Source organism: Doryrhamphus excisus, linkage group LG3 (assembly GCF_037039965.1).
Source record: "Doryrhamphus excisus strain RoL-2023G ecotype Guam linkage group LG3, RoL_Dexc_Guam_v1.1, whole genome shotgun sequence".
Taxonomy (NCBI): domain Eukaryota; kingdom Metazoa; phylum Chordata; class Actinopteri; order Syngnathiformes; family Syngnathidae; genus Doryrhamphus; species Doryrhamphus excisus.
The window spans coordinates 6,793,356-6,815,429 of NC_136359.1; the positions used below are offsets into that span (position 1 = coordinate 6,793,356).

The 22,074-nt window shown below is 45.0% G+C and overlaps 1 protein-coding gene across 1 annotated transcript in view; it reads left to right on the forward strand.

Annotated features, from left to right (window-relative positions):
• Positions 1 to 256: 256 nt before the first annotated feature.
• dapk1 (death-associated protein kinase 1) overlaps positions 257 to 22,074 on the forward strand; it is a 37,009-nt gene continuing 15,191 nt past the window's right edge. Inside the window, exons 1-11 of the mRNA XM_058071856.2 lie at positions 257 to 550; positions 969 to 1,143; positions 10,312 to 10,533; positions 14,369 to 14,507; positions 16,282 to 16,411; positions 17,392 to 17,440; positions 17,514 to 17,540; positions 20,859 to 21,011; positions 21,085 to 21,130; positions 21,286 to 21,375; positions 21,852 to 21,944. Of these exons, the coding sequence (XP_057927839.2) occupies positions 1,082 to 1,143; positions 10,312 to 10,533; positions 14,369 to 14,507; positions 16,282 to 16,411; positions 17,392 to 17,440; positions 17,514 to 17,540; positions 20,859 to 21,011; positions 21,085 to 21,130; positions 21,286 to 21,375; positions 21,852 to 21,944 (1,011 nt within the window). The 5' untranslated portion in view covers positions 257 to 550; positions 969 to 1,081. The remainder of the gene's footprint in view (positions 551 to 968; positions 1,144 to 10,311; positions 10,534 to 14,368; positions 14,508 to 16,281; positions 16,412 to 17,391; positions 17,441 to 17,513; positions 17,541 to 20,858; positions 21,012 to 21,084; positions 21,131 to 21,285; positions 21,376 to 21,851; positions 21,945 to 22,074) is intronic.

Here is a 22,074-nt window from a genome sequence, read left to right on the forward strand (position 1 = left end):
TGTGACGCAAATAATGCATTGCATTATTATTTTATGACATTTGAAATGACGTAACGGAAGTGTTTTAAATAAATACGAGAATATTCTTATCAAGGCATTTGATGCATTTGATTGTGAAGAGACTACACAGGTGTACCTAATGAAGTGTCCAGCGGGTGCATTGTCTTGTGGTGCTGCGTTTATGGCACACATGCAATAGCCGTTAATTCGTAGCTTCCCTTTGAGATCACAGCCTTGGCTTTGAAAATTCCACTTGTCTATCTCTTCGCGCCTCATTTGTCGACATTCGACTTTTTATAGCGACAAAACACGGATTGAGGGGCGTGGTTTTGTTCGTGGGGGTGGGGGTGTTTTGACGTTGGCTTGAGCGTCGTGGTCGTTCAGTTTTCCCCACGGTCACCTGAACGCACCATCGGTAGCCCTACATTGTTAATGTTGATTCTTCCAAGGCGGCGTTTTGTCCTCCGGTAGAAGACAACCGGCGACTCCTGCTCGCACTCAACCCACCCAAACATCGCTTGACTCGGCCGTGGGACACTCCAGCTCACCGGTAAAATATTTCACGCTGTTCCCTTCTTAATTGAACACATTTAGCTTCGACGTTTCCTTGCTAATGTTGCCGCTCGGGCTGCCTCCACGCAAGCAAAATGTCATATTTTTATATGGTTTCGTTTTGTAGCATAGACGAGCTTGTTTGGAAACATGATTTCACCCTCAAAATCATATCGTTGACTTTCGCCAGAGAGACGTAAGAAGGCGGAGTAGTACCGCTCTTGTTTCCCATGGCGACACCGCCAAGCGACACTCAGCCCGCTCATCTGTCGCCCCTTTCGGCCACATTTTGACCAGCACCCACCCCCTTCCAATCAAACACAAAACGAGCAAAACTGCCATCTTTAAGAGTCGTCACAGCGTGTGTTGGAAAAGCAGTGTGATTAGCTTTTGGGGTTTTTGTCACCTCTCGCCAGGGCCGAGCATGAAGGGGGACGTTGCCGGCTGTGACCGTGCCCAGAAGGGAGGCTGCTGGTAGGCATGGCGCCCCTGTGACAAGCCCCCCCCCCCCTCCAGGAAGAGCAGCAACATGACTGTTTTCAAACAGGAGAATGTCGAGGAGTGTTATGAAATTGGAGACGAGCTGGGCAGGTGAGTACTGTCAGGGTTTCGACCCCCTCTCCAAAAAAGAAGCATGCTTCCACACACACACACACCCCACCCCACTCAGTGGTGCAGGCCATGATGTATCCTTGTCAATGATGCACCGCTTGCTCCCGAGGATGCTTCTCCCTGGAGCTCTTCCACACAGGCCAGTCCATGCCAGGCCAGGCCAGTGCTGGTCACATTTGTTTCATGGATGGCGACAGCTTGACCCCGGAACAGATGATTGAGTGATTTGAGTTTTGAAATGAGAACAACTTCGAAGTCGACCAGTCACAGAATGGATTGTGTTCCACCTTGGGAGTTGGATTGCACTGCCTTTGTTGTTGATCTGCATGGATGTCACACTGGTGTTTGTGTTGTTGTGTGTGTCCATGCCCTCGTGATGAGGAAGTGTGGATGGCGTCTGAAATGCAAATGAGCATCAAGTGCATAAAAGTGGAACTGCAAAGACCAGAATGTTCTATGAATGCAAAGCAGGATAATACAAGCAGAAAAGACGGGACCAAGATGGCCGCACGAGCTGAGCTGTGTCCCAGCCGCTGACCTACATCTACCCCCGACTACCCTCGCTGGCGTTACTGGGATGGAGGGGTGGACTGGCCTGGACGAGACATGTCACTCATCCAACCCCCTCTTTCTTAAACCTCCCCCCACCAACCCAAGGAACAGTGCAGTCAGCACTTCCTGCATGCGTATCTCGTCTACAGCCACGCCCATTTAAGGAAGCCCGTCCTTGTGTGACATCACAAAAGTACAGCTTTCCAACGCCCTCTGAAACCGAGCGTTTGGAGCCATCCCAAACGTCTTTCAGGGATCACTTCCAAATGCGCAAACCTGATTACTTGACACTTGGCTTGGTTTAACACCACAATCCAACATTCTAATGACATTTATAGGGCAGCAAAGTGGAAAAAGGATCACAGGTCCCCTTTAAAAACAGTAAAGCGTTCCTGTCAAAGAGAGGATCTTTGATTAGCACATTTTGCAACCAATTGGACCTTTTGACTGCTATTTTTGAACTAGGTCCTTGAAAACAGCAGCGTCCTCCTGTCAAATAGAGGATCTTATGGAAGTGTATGGAAGTATGGAAGTAGAGGATGCAATAGGTACTTCATGAAAACCTCATGATATAGAGGATCTTTGACTTGGGTTTTGGTAAGAGATTCTTAAAACCAGCAGCGTTTTCCTGTCTTACTGAAGATTTGATGAGCAGTTTTTGCAAGCGATTCCTAAAAACAGCAATGCTCCTGTCGTATAGAGGATCTTTGACTAGCATTTTTGCAGCACATCATTTAAAAACAGCACAACTCTTAACAAATAAGCTCTCAAAACTCAAGTGAGGTGAAATAAAAAATGAAGTCTTGTAGTCTATCTGTGCACCGTGGGAGAAAGTTAGCACACTCATCCAACTGTGGCACGTTCCAGGACCGTCAAACAAAGTGTGTGTCAGCTTGCCCAAACAAAGCAACATAAACATGCTCACTAGGGGATTAGTCACTGAATATTATTTTTTAAAGAAAATAATGACCCATGTTTCCAAAATGTATATACATTTTTGCAATACATTTTTATGGCGGTTAATTGGTTCCAGACTGGAGGATAGTAGAAAGTAGGATTCAATATGAATTAACTGGCCATGGCGCGTCCGTCTCGGCCATGGCGCGTCCGTCTGGGCCATGGCGCGTCCCTCTGGGCCATGGCGCGCCCCTCTGGGCCATAACACGTCTCGGCCATGGCGCGTCCATCTCAGCATGTTCGTCTCGGCCATGGATGTTTGCTTTGCATCACTGCCTTACGTTGTTAAAGTTTAGACCGGAGTAAATTTCACTCAACAGCGGTTAACTTATTTTTCCACATGTGAATATGAGCGGTTTTCCTTCCTGCTCACCTTTTTCCATCCAAAATCTCGTTCCACTTCCGAATCATCCAACCTTGTCCCCCCATTGGACTGTATAGATAGTGCTGTAGTTGATGTATCGTGTTAGTGGGTGCAAGCAGGTGTACCTAATGATTTGACCTTGTTGTGGTCCCCGTCAGGCCTTACCAGTCAAATCCAATTGATTGAGCCTGGCGGTCCTGGGGGATACTTTCAATTCATGTGTGCGGGCTTGGGAGGATAATTGGATCCCTGCCAACTGTGTTAGTGGGTAAATGGCTGGCGAGGCATGCTCTGTGTTTGTGTGGGTCTGCGTGTGTGTGCGCATGTGTGTGTGTGTAAGGGTTATGAGGGGAAGGCACATCCTTTTGTAGTTAATTAGGACAGTCAGTCAAGTGAGGGAAGTGTGGGTCTGCTCTTCTCAACTTCTTCTAAGACTTGTGGCCATGTGTGGAATTGCTTGCCTGCAAAAGAGGATGGTGGAGAGAGTAACTTTTAATAATGATGTGGAGTGCCTGAGAAAGTGGAAAGGAAAAGATGGTCCTGGTGGTTATTAGCGAGTCTAGGACACACTGAACCCACTGCCACTCGAGATTAAGCCGTGTGTCACATGATCTCATTGCATGTTAAACCCGCGTGTGTGTGTGTGTGTGTGCACCGCCTGTTTGTGGTGACATCACAAAAGCACGTAAAAAGAAAAACAGAATGTCTGTTTCTCCTGAATATCAGCACAAACCGGGAGATGATAGATGGACCAGCTGAAGAGCACCTACTCCTCCTCCTCCTCTCTCCTTCCTCACCTCCCACCAGCAGCACCACATCTTCTTCAGTTGTCAAAGACGCAACCTTGCACTTCCCTCAATTTGTGTGCAGAGCGGAATAACCACGCTGGCTTCTGTGTTTAGCGAGCAAGGAGCGAGCAAGGAGACGTGATGTTCTCATGTCAGCCCAAGCACGATGGCGGTCTGCTTTCCGATGCATCCGTGCGGCTGCAACACTGTCTGAGCACCGTTAAGCCACCAACATGTATGACTTAGTCGTAGTGAGCATGCAGTGTGACTCGTCAATACGCTGGCATGCGTCACTGCTCTCCTTTTTCCTGCATTTGGCTGCTTTCAATTTCCAGGCGAGTCCGCACAGTACGATAAATAAATAGTTATCAGCTTCTCAATAGTATTTCATATGTGGGAGAAGCACTGTCGAAGGGCAGCGGTGTCCACACGTTTTTGCCATGTTTGCTCTTTTAAAAAATTTTCTAAATATTTTTTTTCGAACTTATTTTTTCTCCTAATGTTTTTACTTTAGTCTTAAAAAGTTACGGCGTTTTGTTGATTAATCGTTGATTAATAGTTGCAGCTGTATATCCATCATATCCAACCATATGATGGTTCCAGACCGCTCCAGAAAACGAGTCACAGTGATTCGCTGTGAGCCGGCCATTGGGGTCGCTACTGTGCGGCGAGACCCTGACATGTCTGAAGGCATTCCAGTCAGTCCTGAAGCATGCCACAACCCCCCTCTATCCTTCTCCGAGAGCAGGAACATACACAGATAGAAGGTCACCACCAAGACAAGCGGCATGGTTATCTCCATCAAGCAGACAGACTCTGGCGGTGGTGTTTTTATCGTAAGGAAGGATCCTCCACTGGGACATGACTCATTGCGGCGGCCGGAATGTGTCAATGAGCGGGGAACCATGGCGGCTGTGTATCATAACAACCCTGAAGATGGTAAAGGAAGCTGACCTCTTGAGCACAATGCCCCCCATTGTTGGCACAGGAGGAAGGAGGGTGATTGACATTCCTGTGATGCCTTCAATGGCCGGGTACCGTGGCCAGGAGACCAGCGCAAACACCTCCTTACGTCTCATTGAGCTTTCACTCCGCTCTCCGTCCGTCAGCGTGTTCGCTTGCTTTGGGCGGAAGCCACAAATGGGTCCCTTGTGGGACCCCGGCCAAGGCCTCGTTGCTTTCACACATAAGGCGCACCCTCCATTTTTGACTAAATCAAAGGCTCTTAAATTGTTCTTGTAAATGTACTTTAATATTTTGCAATATTTTGACTGTATTCTTGTAAAGTTACTGCAGGTTTTTTCATTTTTTGCTGTTTTCTTGTTGAATTTCTTCAATTTTTAGAATGTGCCACGAGCAAATACCAAACAGTTGTGGGCTGCAAATGGCCCTCAGGCCTCACTTTGGACACTGCTGGTCTATAATGTCTTGTCTTTGTCAAGACAAAGGCTTGCTGAAATGTGCCTGTATGGTAATAATGAAGTCAAGAAATCTGATAGGAACCTGTTGTTTATTTCTTCACAAACACACACACACTATTTTGGTGGGATAATAATCTACCACCTATCTTCCAAGCAGTGCTGGTTCCTGCTCTCTCTCTCGCTCTCTCTCAGTGCCGTCGTCGTGGTTACCTTTCCACGATACACAATGGCGCGGCGGTTGCGTAACGTTTGTGGCCCACACTGTATTGGAGTGGGCCGGGAACACTCCGCGTCGCCCTCCCACACTGCGCTGAATGAAAAGCTTGGCCACACCGTGGGGGGGGGCGGGTTTCTCACAGGATCACGTTGGACAACAGGGGGGGCCCTGACCCGGAGACGAGTGTGGCGGCTTCTGAAATGTACATTTTACTCTGGCGAGGTGACTCTGAGGTCTACTGATGTAGTGACGAGCATGAAGTCATTCAGTCAAATAATGCATGGTCTCCGTCTCAAGATCCCGTGGCTTTTTCTTCACAAACCCTTCCGTGTCCTGTTTGACTTCCTGCTTTGTCAGCAGCTCAAATGTTGCCCAAGTAGCATGCAGTCTGCAGTGGGGGCGTCTTTCACTGAATACGGTTTATTTTAAAGGGGCAGGAAAGTACTTGTGGTCTACTTGAAAACTGTGGCTGTAGGCAATCCCTGATGTAGGTATTTTTATTCAAAACAACTCCACAAGATGGCAGTACCTCCTGTATGCGCTTTAAAACGTTACTCCATTACGACATTGTGCAAATTACAGCGGCCCCTCGCTGCATCGCGGTTTCCAACATCACATTCTCACTCTATCACATAGGGCTGGGCCAAATATTGATATTTTAATAATATCGATATTTCTTTGACTTGTTTTTTGTACCGTACCGACCCCTCCAGCAAGTGTTACGTCCATAGCTCGCCTCTCGCTCCATTGTTTCCACTCGGGGAGCAGCTGTTTGTAGCACGCCTTTGCTACACCGAGCGAGGGAGATCCCTGCGGAGAGGCTGCCTAGCGGGAGTGAAGCGCCAAAAAGACGGTATAAAGGTTGCTGTGTAAAGACGCTATCAACCATCTTTACCGTCTGTCGTCATGGGAACATGAGATGGAAGCGCTAACGGGACTAACCCGACTGCAGAGACTACCTTGACTGCAGCATGGTTGCTCTGAAGATTTCTATATTTATTTTAACAAGATAATATACTATTTTATTTCAGCGGTTATTTTTCCTATAAGATTGTTTACATTTTAGTCAAACTTTGCACTCATATTTGGCTTTGGCTTTTGCCTAAACACACTTTGTGGAAAAAATATTGGGATATATATTGATATTCAACCTATAAATAATCGACATATGAGTTTTGGTCTATATCGCCCTGTCCTACTAGCAGTTTTTGAAAAATTAATGAATTCATAAAAAATGGCTGCTTTGTGCTTTAATGTAGCCACATGCTAGCTTGTGATCTTATCTTATGACAAAGGGCTTATTTTATATTATTATGTCTACTATATTGGGTAATGTAAGTGTAGAGGTGACTATAGGGGTGTTATTTCATGTCTATAGGGCTCTAATAGTGCTAAAACCCATTTAGAGAGTCATAAACAAGTTTCTTATGCTCTCACTAGCAAAATATACATTTTATTAACGTGAAATTGTACTTTCCGGAAATGGACTTATGGTACGTAGCGGCACACCGGCTTATGGAGCACGTGTCAGCTGGTTCTCCTGATGGTAGAGATGTGCTGGTAGTAATGTCAGGATACAGTAGTTGATTGGGTCAAATCCTAATTTGCTGGAGTCCTTACATGTAGGTCTGCACAAACTACGCTCAAACAAAAATGTTTTGAAATTGGTTATCGTTTTTAAAAAGATATCTTACTGTACACCTGTTTTTCCTCTTTTCTATTGTTTTCTATTGTCCATTAAATTGCAGGAAGAAAAATCGAGAATCAGCAGCCTATCCAGCAATGATTGCCTGTTGATTGCCAACTGGAGCGGTCTCGCTGAGACTTAAGACACCCAACATAGACAGCGAGTACATGATGCCATACGCACGGCATCCAGACCGCCATTGATGTCCCATTAGGACGCGGCTTTCCCCGCTGTCGTCCTGACGTGATGATCACTGATCCCATCAACCAAAGCCTCAAGCTGCACAAAATCGGCTTTGTCACCAGGCTGACACGGCCAGATTATAGCACCTCGCTTTTATCATGCAGCAGAGATGTCGATCTGTTCTTAACGGCAGCCGTTGCACCGGGAGGGGGGGGCACATCTCTGCTTAAGTGTGTGGGATTTATCCGGCAGATGCGAGGCAGCGGCGGACATTAGGTATTTTGCTGAGATTAGGAGCAGCAGGGGTGCGTGAAGTAGCTGCTGCATCTTGTGATGAGGCAGTGCTTCAAACACAAAGCACTATCACACTCAGCTGTAGGTGAGATCACACTCATTGTGCACCCCTTGTCCCCACCCCCCACCACCAGCCTGTCATCCATCATCAGCCTGCATCCACTGACTGATGAGCTATTTTCCTTCTTCATGTGTGTGAAGACAGCCAGCCATCTTGATATTAACACTTTTCAGCTTTTCAGCACCTTCTCCTTTTTCACAGTAGCACCAGCAGCCAATCAATAGTGGCATGACGAGCTCTTTCGCTTGAGTTGTTTCTCCTAAAAACACTTGGATGCCGCAAAGGTTTGGTCTTTTTCAGCTGCCGAGTCAGAAGGTCAAAGAGAAACAGCAGCAAATGGCGGAAAACAGACAGTAATTAATGCGGACAGAAAACTACTCAAATACATTTTTCACACACAGCTGCTCCCCAGGCTCGACGTTGACGTTCTCTTCCAATTTTGGATCAACGTTTTGAGATCAAAATTACTGTTGTAATTATTAGATTAGGTTAATCTCCTGAATCATCCCCTTCTCTCTTCTGTTGCCATTGTTCGCTCGCAGCACAATCCAGATTGAAGCCCTAAATATACAGTAATCCTTCCTTTAGCGCCGTTAATTGCTTCCAAGTCAATTTCATCTTAAGAAATGCAATATTTTTCTAGTCGGAGCATAGAAAACCCTTTTATAACTTTCTAAATACATGTTTTGCCATTATTAGAGCCCTCTAGACATGAAATAACACCCCTAGAGTCAACTTCACACTTTGACTTGTGATTCACAGTTGACTTTTAGCTGGAATACGGCCATGTCACTATCCTGTGGTATTACACTGACAGGTAATACAAACTTTCATTTTTAGTTTGAAGCCCTAAACTGTTCCTCATGAACAGGCCTGTCCAGGTCATGGATAAATCGACTTTTCCAACGATTTATGCTTTGCTGCTTCTGTTAGCGGCTGCAAGTGTTAAGTAATATAACACCCCTTTCCCAGCACCCCCCTCTGTTTTGTTTTGGTTTTTTTTGCTTTGTAGAGATGCATGTAGGCCAAAAGCGGGAAGCCCTGTCTGCGCTTTAAAGCACAACAAAGAAACCCGCGCAATTCGATCCCACTTCCTGCTATCTGGCCTGAGAGGAGAGCAGCTCTTGGAAAACAGCCTCACCCCTTCTTATCTGTTAGCCCATGCCGTGAAGGGCTCTTCCTCCTTGGTTCTGGCCCGGGTCTCTGCAGCATTGTGCTAGTCTCCTTGAAGTACCCCCTGGCCCCCCAAAGAGAAGGAAGGAAGGGATTTCCCATTCTTGCCGTTGTTGGTAAATAAACATCATATCGATGTAACAACATGAAAGCGACCTTATTGTTAGCTTCATTTCAAGTAGCATGAGTGATCAGCAGTCAGCTTTATCTAGCTCTGCATGTGCGTCTTGCTTCTGTCGTACTGTTGTTACCTCATCGTGTTAACGCGGGCTGAGCAGTTTGCTCCTTACCGCTATTACAACATTGGTTCTGTTGATGCTGGGTTTTCCTTTCCACTTTCTCATGCACTCCAGAGCATTATTAGAGTTAAGAAAGTGAGTTTGGTTCCTGTTCTTTTCGTAAGCAAGTTTTTCCCAGCCAGTTGCTGCCTTCAACAGCCTCTGACCAAAGCTACTATTTCCCGGGCTCCTTCCACGCCCTGTCTCAGCTGCCAATTACGTCAGTGTGGATGCAATCAGTCATGCCTGTTTAACTAACACACTTTGGCGTAGTTGGCTCGTTATGTAACAACGGCTTCTTGAGACAGAAATGGCTATTCTATGTTCCACCAGATGGCCGAGTTAAGTCAGCCAACGAGTAACTCTTGGTGGTTAAACTTCCTGCAATACCAGGTCGGCACGCAATGTACTTTCTTGTTAGCAGATGACGCCAAGACATGGTGTTCTCCTCAACCCTTTTTCTGCTCCCATTCCTGAGATGGGTCCCACACCAAGATGGCTATAACACTGGGGATGCTGGAGCTCAACTACCGGCGAGCAGCTGCCCGGCGACTGCGCTCTCTCTCGTCTTGGCACGGCTGCAGGAAGCAGATAATAGCAGAGCGCTTTATTGCCAAGGCAGGAGCTCTCGTGCCAGATATTGGACAATTTTGGTCTTGCATTTGGGGTTTTTTGTTCTTGTTGTATTTTTCTGCTCTGTCCCTCTCTTCTTGGCTTTGTGGGCGTTTGCTTCATGAGTGCTTCACGGCTGCCACGGCTCATGAGGCCGCTAGGCAGCCGAGGAGAAGTGTTCCGGTCCTGAGGCTGCAAGGAGACATCTTATTTGTATCTATAGTCCATGTAGCATCACTGTGCTAATTATAGCCAGGTTGTTTATTTAGCTGAAGCACAGCAGGGATGGCGCGTCAAATGGAAGCAGGCAATATTTATTTACAAAAAGTCATATTGAACGGAAGAGAAATGTAAATCAAGTCATTTGGTGTGACCACCCCTTTGCCTTCAGAACTCAGTTCTTCGAGGCACGCTGGCGCACAGTTGGCAGTTCTAGTTCTAGTTGAAAAACACATCTTCCCTCCTTTTGTCAGTCATGATGGGATGTTCCAGGTGGTTGACTTTGACGCCGCAGCACGCCCCTGACTCACAACCCTGTCCTCGCTCTCTGTCGTCCACAGCGGCCAGTTTGCGGTGGTCAGACGCTGCCGTCACAGGAGCACGGCTGTGGAGTATGCCGCCAAGTTCATCAAGAAGCGGCGCAGCAAGTCCAGCCGCCGGGGGGTCACCAGGGAGGACATCGAACGCGAGGTGGACATCCTGAAGGAGATCCAGCACCCCAACATCATCACGCTCCACGAGGTCTTTGAGAACAAGGCCGAGGTCATCCTCATCCTGGAGCTGTGAGTAGTGCCGAGTCAGCAGCAGTCAGCCCAGCCACAACAGGCCAGCGAGGCCGCTGATGTTTACATGATATTTAATACTGCAACCAAAAAAACCAAAACAGCAACTACGAGGTTTCGGGTCGCACCTGTTAGACCGCATTCCAGTCAGGTGATGACATCGGGTAAAAAAACAGTCCAAGCATACAGTGCAGGCATTGTCTCATTAACGTGCAAATGCTGGTGCTGCATTTCATGAAGAAATGTTGGGAAATGAAAGTCTTACATCACGCTGCTTTAACACAAAGAAACCAACAAGGAGCCTCACTGGCCGTTTCTCACGCTGGCCCGTTCAACCGAACTGTAATATTTATTTATATTCGTCTTATCTCTTGTCCGGGAGTTAGAATCATTGTGTCATTGCAGGACACTTTTATCTGGCCAGACTCCGACAACACGTCCACTTGGAAATGTCCTTCAAGTGCACATTCCCCTAAAAATACCTCCAACAAGTCAACAACCTGACAAGGTTGCACCCTGACTTAAAGGCTGGATTAAAGGCTGTTTTTCATGGAAATATGATCCCGATGTTACAAGAAAAAATAACGTAATCTTACAAGAGCAAACTAGACTTTCTCTCCCGTCGTATCACTGGGCGTTTGTTGCTGTGTATGTGTTCCACAGTGACTGAAGGCCACAACGCGCATGTAAACACGCCCAGTGATACGACAGGAGAGAAAGTAACGCCCAGCGATTGTGGGGTCCATGTTTTTGAGGAGGCGTTTTTATGATGTAAATGTTCTCTTTTGAACGCATGTTGTTTTGAGAAGCCAACCGCTTTACTTAACTGGCCCGTCAACGAACCGGTACTATGTTCACCGAAATCCGACCAGAACCGGGCTCACAGGACGCATGAGGGAACGCGACCCCTTTAAATGGATGATTTTCTTTGATTCTATCCACTAAATTGGGTAATACGAATGCAAAGATGACTAGGGCTGTAGGGCTGTTATTTGATGTCTAGAGGACTCTAATCATGTAAAAAAATGTAACGAGAAAATTGTAAACAGTTTTTTTTATGGCATAACTACGAAAATATTCCATATTTGCAGAACTTCACTTATCACGTTCAGGTCTGGAACCAATCACCCACCTAATAATTGTGATAATAATTGATAATAATCATAATTCACGCCTCCAGACCTGCTATCTAGGAATTAGGTCATGTGACTAGCAGGAACAGACACAAACATTTGCACAGTTCATTAAAACTTTCATTCATTCATTTTCTACCGCTTATCCTCACGAGGGTCGGGGGTATGCTGGAGCCTATCCCAGCTATCTTGGGGCGAGGTACACCCTGGACTGGTGGCCAGCCAATCACAGGGCACATATAGACAAACAACCATTCACACTCACATTCATACTTATGGACAATTTGGAGTCGCCAATTAACCTAGCATGTTTTTGGAATGTGGGAGGAAACCGGAGTACCCGGAGAAAACCCACGCATGCACGGGGAGAACATGCAAACTCCACACAGAGATGGCCGAGGGGGGAATCGAACTCGGGTCTCTTAGCTGTGTGGCCTGCGCGCTAACCACTCGGCCTTCATTAAAACATGAATACCTATTTTCTTTCAAATTTCTGCCAGTAATATTTCAAAAAATGTTCCTCTAATTGTTACTTATTCCGGATGTTGAGCTGCATTAAGATGAGCCACTAAAAGTCCACCCACATCTGACTAAATCACAGCTACACTTTGTTCGTGTGCGCCTGGCACATGGGCTAACCAGGGATGTTTTCCATGTTTTCCATGTCCTCGTTCTTCAGCTCCCTTTGTCACGCTTCCTCTCGCAGCGGGCCTTTGATCTTCAAACAGCTTCCGTTTTATCGTATCGCGATGACGAAGAGGCTGGTACCAACCATTTGAGCATCAAAGGGCCTGACTCATGCCAGGCATTGATGGCATAATCTGGGCCACCCGCATTTTTTATGTTTGGACAGATTAGCAGAAAGGTCACAGCCCTGGTAGCGATTAGCGAGCGGCGATACTGGAATTATCCGGCTTAATCGGGCCTAATACCAAAAAGTCGAATGGAATTGTGGCGTATCAAGGGTCCCGTAAGAAATGGCGGATAATGATAGCAGGAACTAATTCAATCCCAGACATTTTTCCACAAAAGTGCGTCCATTTTAGACCACTTTGACTGATCTTTCAAGGCACACAGAAGATTGTGTTGTAGGGCTATATAAACCAAGAAACCTACCTTCTTTCCTCAGAAAATAAAGCTTTGTTTCTACGTTTTTCTGTTTTTTTTTGTAATCAGCAGTAGAACATTATATTTCAGATATATAGATATTTCAGGAAAATATCAGTTCCTGACTAAAAAAGGGAGGAAACCATCTTTTTGTTCGCACACAAATTATTTGTTTTTGTGACGGCTGAAGTATCTAAATAACTATGCCAACATAAACAATATAGTTACAGTATAACAACATGAACTATGTACACTTTTCACATTTGGAACTGAACTATGTGCATGCACGTGTGTGCGCATGCGTTATGTCCCCACAACGCGTAACCTTCTGCACGCTCCACTCCCCCACACTCTCTCACTTGCTCCTTCCTGTCATGTGTAATTTGTCCATTCACATGACTCCTGCCGAGCTCTCATCAGATGCACTGCTGCCACCTTGTGGCCGTTTTTACGGCTTCAAATTGCTCTGAACTTGAATGCATTAGGGGAGAGTTGCATCATCACCTCGTTTTGCCTCTCACACGGAAAAAACGGAAAAGACGAATCAACACGTTGTGGGTATGGAAAGGTATAAATATGTCTTTGGTATTGAATGAGTTACAGAGCACCAACGTCAGCGACGCTAGCAGAGCTATGGCAGCTAACATTACACTCACACTTACTGAAGAAAAATTATATCAAACTTACAGCTCCCATGTTCGTAGCTATAAGCAGGTGCTATTTTAAGATCTCTCTTTTTTTTAACTCAATATGGGGTGGGGGGTTATGTCCATCAGAAAGGAGGTCATGAAAAGCGTTCCTTTGGAAGACAAAGGTGTGTGGATTTTCTAATCTCGGCACCAGATGAATGACATCAATAATCCCGATGTTTGACCAAATGGGGGCACGTGCTAGCAAGATTAGCACAGGGCTTCTCGTACGTCGAAGTGGCCGATTCACTTTAATCAATAAAAGGGAGCACCCGCACTGGAAAAGGGGAGCAAGATATTTATCTGTGTAATCTTTGACCTTAATCCCAGCATTATCCTTCCACCCATACAGGGGCATGTATAGCATGATATCTAACCTTTACAGAGATTTTAAATAGTCCTCCTCTGGCTGTTTATTTAGTCCTCCTGGCTTTTAAGATGTGTTGTGAAGCCTGTCGGGATTATATCCACGAGGATGAGGTTTTTCCGTCAATTCTTTCATTTAAGACCCGTCACCAGTCACCCGGTGGCTAGTCCTGCGATAACCCAATACATCTCAGGATTTACAGCGGATTCCTCTGTATCCATGAGGCTGCTACCGATCTCACACTTGTCGAAGCGGATATCCAAACACAAACGTTTTCATGAAGCTTTCAGTGCAAACGATGACAGCACTTAAACAATCCCTAATGCAGACATCTTCCAGCCTGAATGTTTTGGTTCAACGAGCCGTCTAAAGCGGTGCGTCAATAGCAGAGCTGGTTAAAAGCTCGTATAAATTGACGGGACTCTTAATGCACCTGGGTGATTAGATTACCTCGGCTCAGCTCCATTAAAAAGGGATTTATCGCCGCCTCTCAGCCAAGATTTCCCGCCATTTTCATTCTCCATCTTTTGCCTCCTCAGCGTGGCCGGAGGCGAACTCTTTGACTTCCTGGCAGAGAAGGAGTCGCTCAGCGAGGAGGAAGCCACTCAGTTCCTGAAGCAGATCCTCGATGGAGTCTTCTACCTGCACTCGAAACACATCGCTCACTTTGACCTTAAGGTACCTGAATGCAACACCAGATTGTGTTTGTGTTATTTACATTGCATGCGCTAGTTCCCTTGGACTCTGCTTACATTCCATTCCACATCCACATCTACTCGTCCCTCGCTTATCATGGTTCTTTAGTTCGGAACTGCACCGCAATAAGTGAATTGCTGCACAATAGGATTCGATATTAATGAATGGAATATTTTCCTTTTTACAGTCTTCTAAATACAGTTTTGAACATGATTAGAGCCCTCTCAACATGTAATAACAGCCCAATAGTCACCTTTACACTCCTACTACCCACTATTCAAGAGAAAATAAGACATTACACATAAATCTCCCACATTATCAGTTCTTTGTGGTTTTTCTAAGGACAACAAGCTTCCTGAGGTGGCTACCATCTCATCAATATATTGTAATGGTGGCTTTAAATGGCTTTACACTCCGATCACCCAAGCTAGTAGACATGATAACAGTACATAAGGAGGAAATAAAACTCTTGCTTGAGCATTATCACAGCAAATGTTTTCCCCCAGGGGCCTTAGTGGCGGAGGACAGGACAGGAAGGGACGTTGGAGGTTCAGAGTTGAGTTTTAGCTTGGGTGGGGGGTAGCCCGTGTAATTATTATGATGATTATTATGATGATTATCAACAGTAGCCCGTGTAATTATTATGATGATTATTATTGTGTTTGTTATGAGTTATAAACCTGCAACAAATGCCTGTTCCGGACATGTCTGGTGCTTCTCTCGCCGAATAACTACTGACACCTAGTGGCCAAGGTAGAACGCTACATTCACAGTTAGAATGCTTGTATTTCTGTTTTACTTCATGTAGCAATTTTTAGGCTTGAAAAGGAAATATGTAAAAAGAGATGCATCATTTTTGGCAATAACATTAAACAATGTTATTGTCATCCTCATTGTGCTGAGCAGCCTGGACAGACCCGAACCTTCACCATAAAATCCATTGAAAGCGCGTTTCTTTCACGATTGTGAGACTCCCAGTAATAAGAATCCGGGCAGTTTTCTCCCAAGGCCCGTTTAAAAGAGAAGCGTTGCCCCTGAACGATTTCATCCTCTTGCTGAAGGTCAGCTTTCGCTGCTTGATGTGAACCAGCAGGCTTGTATCGCATTCACGGCCACTTTTTTCTCATCTTCTATTCATTGACCGCGGGCTGATGAGCATGACTAATGTTTTTATGGTGCAACACCAGGTCATGATTATGCTCGGGGAGTTGTACACCCTCGGTCAGCAGTAAAAAGGACAGCGAGATGCGACTCTGTAGATTGCTCTTTGGTGTTTATTTGATGACATGAGAGTCTGTCATTGATGGCTTGTTCCCGACATGGATACAGGATGCACATGATGAGCACGGCGCTGTTGGAAAGAGTCCAGACTTACTTTTGTGCTTGCAGACCATAAATATGGTGTATATTTTTGGAGCAGGACATCATAAAAGCTCCGTGCCCGGCGGGCCAAGCACTTCTAATCGATGGTCGAAGCTTTTACCAACCACTGCACTCTGCGTCCATGTTGATAAACAACCTCTCATTCACCTGCCGTCTCAAATAAGACCCTTTTTTGTTGTGCAAAATCCTTAAACTTCAGTCTGGAAAAGCTGTGTGAGCGCCACCCTCGTCTGCAGTATGTGTTGCTTCCTTTGCCGTCTTCAACAAAGGAACGTATCCTTGGCTTGTGTTGCTTTTCTCTGGCTAACAGTGACAATCTGCAAAGAAGCATTCCCCAAATGTTGTCTTTCTTTCCTTCTGGCTGTCTTTGCAGCCGGAGAACATCATGCTGCTCAGCCGCTCAGTGCCTCACCCGCGCATCAAGCTCATTGACTTTGGCCTGGCCCACAAGATCGATTTCGGAAATGATTTTAAGAACATTTTTGGAACTCCAGAATTTGTAGGTGAGTATCCCACCGGGAGCTCAGGGTTGTTGCTGTTGCAAATTGTCTCTCTGTCTGGAAGACGTGTGTGGGAAGCATTGAAAGTCCACAACGGCGGTGTTCTGGAATTTTTATTTAGACAGTTTAAAAATGCTTTTAGTAAGTCCTAGTGGGGAGCACGTTATCTTGATAGACTGTGTTACAGCAAATGAAGTGTATTTATTTATTCTAAACATAAGAATGTTATGTTATTGCTAATGGTTTCAAACTGAGTGTGGAAGAAGGACAAAATATAAGCAGCCAAAAGTCAACCACAAAACTGCGAGCATTTATTATTTTTTTTGTTATTTTTTAACTATATAGGGTGAGAGAATGATGTCGGAACTGCAAGGGACAACTGGATTACTTTTACTCGTTTTTCTATTTTTGGCCGTTCTGTTCAATTTTATAATAATTTAAGCTCTCTTCTTTTTTTTTTACTTTGTTCTTGTAACATCCCAACTTTTTACCAACCTAATTTTCCATAACGTCCAACTTTGTTCTTTGTTTTGTTGTCAAGATTATAGCGGACATTATTTTGAAATTGAAATGTTTTTTTAAATATACAGCGGGCCTATAAAAAAAATCTACCACCAGCCACAAATGGCCCCCAGGCTGTATTTGGGGACCCCCCTGCTTTAATGCAAAGGAGCTGCGTCTGTCTTACGCTCACATTTTACAGCAACATCATGCTAGGTTAGCCTATTAGAGTAAACTATACAATCTAAAGCTCCCATGTCTGCGGCTGACTGACGGATAGTTGGCAAAGCTTTTTTAAGATGTGTAGTGAAGGCATGTTTTGTTTTTTGTTTTCAAAAGTAATGGCGATTATATTTTTCTCACATTTTGTGTTCATAAACAGGACCTCTGGATGTATATGACTCTTACAGCATCATCAAAAAGTCCCTTCGGCCTCGTAGGGGACGTTTAACAACACTAACTCTGCACATTTTCCCCTGCAGCTCCTGAGGTGGTGAACTACGAACCTCTGGGCTTGGAGGCCGACATGTGGTATGTCGTGTAAACATTAAGTCAACATTTCTTGCACGTAATCATCAACTCTTCACTGCTTCCTCTCTTGTAGGAGCGTTGGCGTGATAACCTACATTCTGTAAGTATGGCTCCTTTGGCTCCTTTTCTCATTTCTCAATAGGATGAAGCACATGTCAGACTTGTTTTGGTTTGTGGACCTTGAAATTTTGACTTTTTCTTTTAATGTGATTTTATTGTTTTTGTGGCTGTAGACAACCTCCTGGTTATGTCAAGTTTCAGAAATAACAGCCTCTCTCCAATTATAGCTTGTTTCCAATAATGAGAGCCGCTTTAGGTAATTAAACATGCCAGCTATAATTAATCCAAGTTTTTGTGAGGATTTTTGAGGCATATTATGGTCGAATAATGTCAACATTCTGTAAAAAAAAATAATAATAATAATAAAAACTACTTTTTCTGATAACATTATTATTAAAATTGTGGTCCTATGACGACTTTATTCTGGCAACATTGCTGCACTAAATAAAATGAAAGGTCTTTTTTTTAATCCTTTGGAACATAACAAAAATCTAATTATTTGAAAAATATAGTACAACTTTACTTTTTTTTGCATTGTAGAAAAGCTGTAATTACATGAACATGCAACCTCAGAAATATACAAACATTCACCAGTGCGAGTATAAAATGGGGGAAAAAAAAATAATTGTTGAGCATAGAAAATGGTGGATGGCCGCTGTGAAGCAGCATCTGTCCACCAGAGGAAGCCAGAGGACTCAGACCCCAAAGCCCAGACGGAGGCTGATGTCATTGCAGCAGCCCAATGAATGAGTTTCTCAGACAGGAAAACTTTACAATGTTGGGATTTATTAAAACTCATATTGGGACATGTTTGTATGTCTGTCAGGCACACCTTTTTTAAGTCTTAAGTTGCTTTGTGATGAATTTAGTGTTGCCACATACTGTTATGTTGGTATCATGGTATATTTTAATGACCACCTGTGATTTCCAATGGGTTGACAAGCTCGTCATCATATCGCCAGGTTAGAATTTAGCCATAAATTAGCTGTACTGCTGTATAAGCCACAGGGTTCAAAGGTTTTTTTAAGTACTCTGGCTCCATACCCTGGGCAGATGTATTTTATTTCAACTTTAATCGCTGTAATTCAGTGACTTTTTGTTGCCGTTTTATTTATCACACGTTTCTACCATACAATGCTACTTTTTCCTTTGTAACCAAGAAGCAATACCTGCACGCATCATGCTTGTCACTCACTCGTATTTCATTCTCGAAATTGTGAAAAGAAAATCATGGCATAAGCTGCCTGCAGACACGTCAACATGCTTCAGTTGAAGCGGCGGAGTCAAAGCTGGCGCCCGTCAAGTTCAACCGCTGTCGGCCAGGCGATGACTCCCTCTTTAAAGCTGTGCTCCTTCCGAGGCCTCCTGCTCGGCTCCCACGCACAACGTTAGCCTTCAGGGAGGAGACACCTACACAAACACACACAGAAGTGTGTACACTTCCTGTAAGTGCGTTTTGTCCGCAGAAGCAGAAGGAAGAGGTCGAAGTGTTGTGAAGTGAAGCCATTTAGTGGCGGTTGTTACGCAATAACTGGCAAGATGAACATTTTATGGCATGTCATCATTTTGTCTTATGTAAATGCGTCGCTAATGCAAATGCGCCCGTTAAATGTTCTCCGCCCACATAACAGAGAAAATGGAATAGCTTATGCTCTCCATGTTATTGCTGGGTGGTGAGGCGGGTTTGGCGCTCTCCTGCTCCAACCAATTTGTCTGTAAAGACTTTCTGGACTTGTGTGTTGCACCAGCTTGTGGTGGTGACGCTTTCTTCTCTGAAGTATCACCAAAAGTCCTCTCAAGGCACTGCTGCTACTGTTTTATGTTGCCATGGTGACATTCCCGTTGTCCACATCTTGCAGTACCGGTCAAAGGTTTGGAGACACTTTGTCATTTGCAAGAAAAAGTGTCTCCAAACCTCCTTCTTCATTCGCCATCGACTTCTTGTGAGCCTCCGCCTTGTTTATGTTAACACATACGCACATGTGATAAACTGGATCAACCGTCCCATTTCCACTCTAGCTGGCCTTGGAGCGTGACCGTGACCCGCCTCCATGTCGGCTGCAGCTGGCGTGTTAATTAGCGGCTGGTGCTGACGAGCTGGAGAGGGAAGCTTGAGCTGCATCGTGCTTTGTGTGCTACACCGCCATTTATAGTTCGTTAATTCTCTCTACTTTTTTTAATGTGTGTTGTAGTGCACGTCAACGACATCAAGCCTTACTTAGGCACTGCTTAGGTTCATCATTTGCTTCATTTTGCTTCTGTTTCAAAAGCTCAGAAGGTTTTAAAATCTTAAACCCCGATGCCAGTGCTTGTATTGAAAAGAGCCTTCTTTCAAAACATTAGGACTTTTTAAATACAGTGGTGTGGAAAAGTGTTTGCCCTCTCCCCGATTTCGGATTTTTTCTCACACTTAAATGTTTCAGATCATCAAACACATTTAAAGGTTAGTCATTGACAACACAACTCAACACAAAATGCCGTTTTCAAATGAAACTTTGTATTATTTAGGGAGGAGAAAAATCCAAACCTTCTTGGCCCTGTGTGGAAAAATCATTCCCAATGGCAATGTAGCGCAATTTCTCTAGCCACAGCCAGGCCTGATACTGCTACACCTGTTCTCAATAAAGACGTCACTTAAATAGGGCCTGCCGGATAAAGTGAAGGAGACCAAAAGATCCACAGGAGCTAGATATCATTCCGAGAGCTAAAGAAAGAAATGAGAAAGTGATGAATTGAGATCAATCGGTGTGGAAAACGTTATAAAGCCAATTCTAAAGTTTTGGGACTCCAGCCAACCACAGTGAGAGCAAAGCCATGACTCATCCAAGAGGTCACAAAAGACCCCACAACAACATTCAAAGGACTGCAGGCCTCACTTGCCTCAGTGAAGGTCCGTGTTCATGAGTCCACCATTAGAAAGACACTGGGCAAAAACAGCCTGCATGGTAGAGTTCCGAGACCAAAACCACTGCTGAACAAAAAGAACATTCAGACTTGGTGACGTTTTGCCAAAAAACACCTTGATGATCCCCCAAAACACACCAGCAAGTCCACCTCAGAATGGATGAAGAAAAACCAAATGTAGACTTTGGAGCGGCCTAGTCTAAGTCCTGAGCTGAATCCTAAGGAGATGCTGTGGCATGACCTTAAAAGGCACTTCATGCTGGAAAATTGTGAAATTTTTTTGTCAAATTCTGACTTTATGTATTCTCATAATGGATGTACTAAGCCCCCCTTTTTTCCAATTCCTGCGTTTTGTGGAGAAGCTGCTGGTTGTCTTCAAGACGTTATCAAAGCGCATGAACATGCATGTTGCAATGCGCTCCCCATAACACGTGTTGTCGTCTGCTCGTCACAGGCTGAGCGGCGCATCGCCCTTCCTGGGCGACAACAAACAGGAGACGCTCGCCAACGTGTCGGCCGTGGACTACACGTTTGACGAGGAGTTCTTCAGCAGCACGAGCCTTCTGGCCAAAGACTTCATCGCCAAGCTTCTTGTGAAAGACCCCAAGTACGTGTGAAGTAGAGATGAATAATGCTCGAAGAAGCGTAGACGTTTAAAGTCCTAAGTGTGGCTTTTACAGGAAGAGGATGACCATTGAGGACAGCCTTCAGCACCCCTGGATCAAGGTGAGCCCTGAAAATACAAATAGTGTATTAGTAGTGTATAGTGTATATACATATACAGTGTATATGTATATGTGTATATGTATATGTATGTAGTCTTTTTTGTATCTTGCAAAATGATTTGTCAGATATTCTGTGTATTGTTTATTGTATCTCAGCCAAAAGACACACAACAAGCGCTGAGCAGAAAGGAGTCGGCTGTCAACATGGAAAAATTCAAGAAGTTCGCCGCTCGGCGAAAATGGAAGGTAAGTGGTGTGTCTCTTTCGCACAGAACCCAGCGCAGTGGGACACGCGTGCGCTTTCACACAGCAGTTTCCCGCCAATAGATCTACCTTTTGCCACAACAGGGTGCGCCTGGCGTGTCTAACATCACACCCCTTTCACACAGCTGTCTTCCCACCTCTGTTGCTCTTCCCACATTACGTGGTGATGCTTGAGGTTGCCTGCCTTACTGTACAAAAAACCTGCAGTTTTCCAGCTTCTGCAATAACGGAGGCAGGACAGTGCTTGTGTTCAAGGGTCAACGCCACTTCTGAGGTCCTGTTCTGTTGAAAACAATTGTTAGCGAGTGCAAAGTTGGTTCTGTGTAAAAAGCAGATGTTTGTGCTTTCTGTGTGAAAGATCTTTGTCCCATCATCGTGGAACATGTCAGAAGATATCCAGCAGACAAGAACCCGTTCTACAGTACATTCCTGACCCATTTCATCCTCCTGTTTTCCAGCAATCCGTACGACTGATCTCCTTATGCAACCGCCTGTCCCGCTCCTTCCTGTCCAGAAGCAACATGAGTGTGGCACGCAGCGACGACACCTTGGTAGGACGGCTTTTTGCCCGTCTTCACACCTTTTGCTCCTGTGCCAAATGCAGACAAAAGTGATATGATACGGCAGCAGAGTAACTGGCCTCACACTGCTACCTTTTCACCCCACTGGAAATTACAGCTA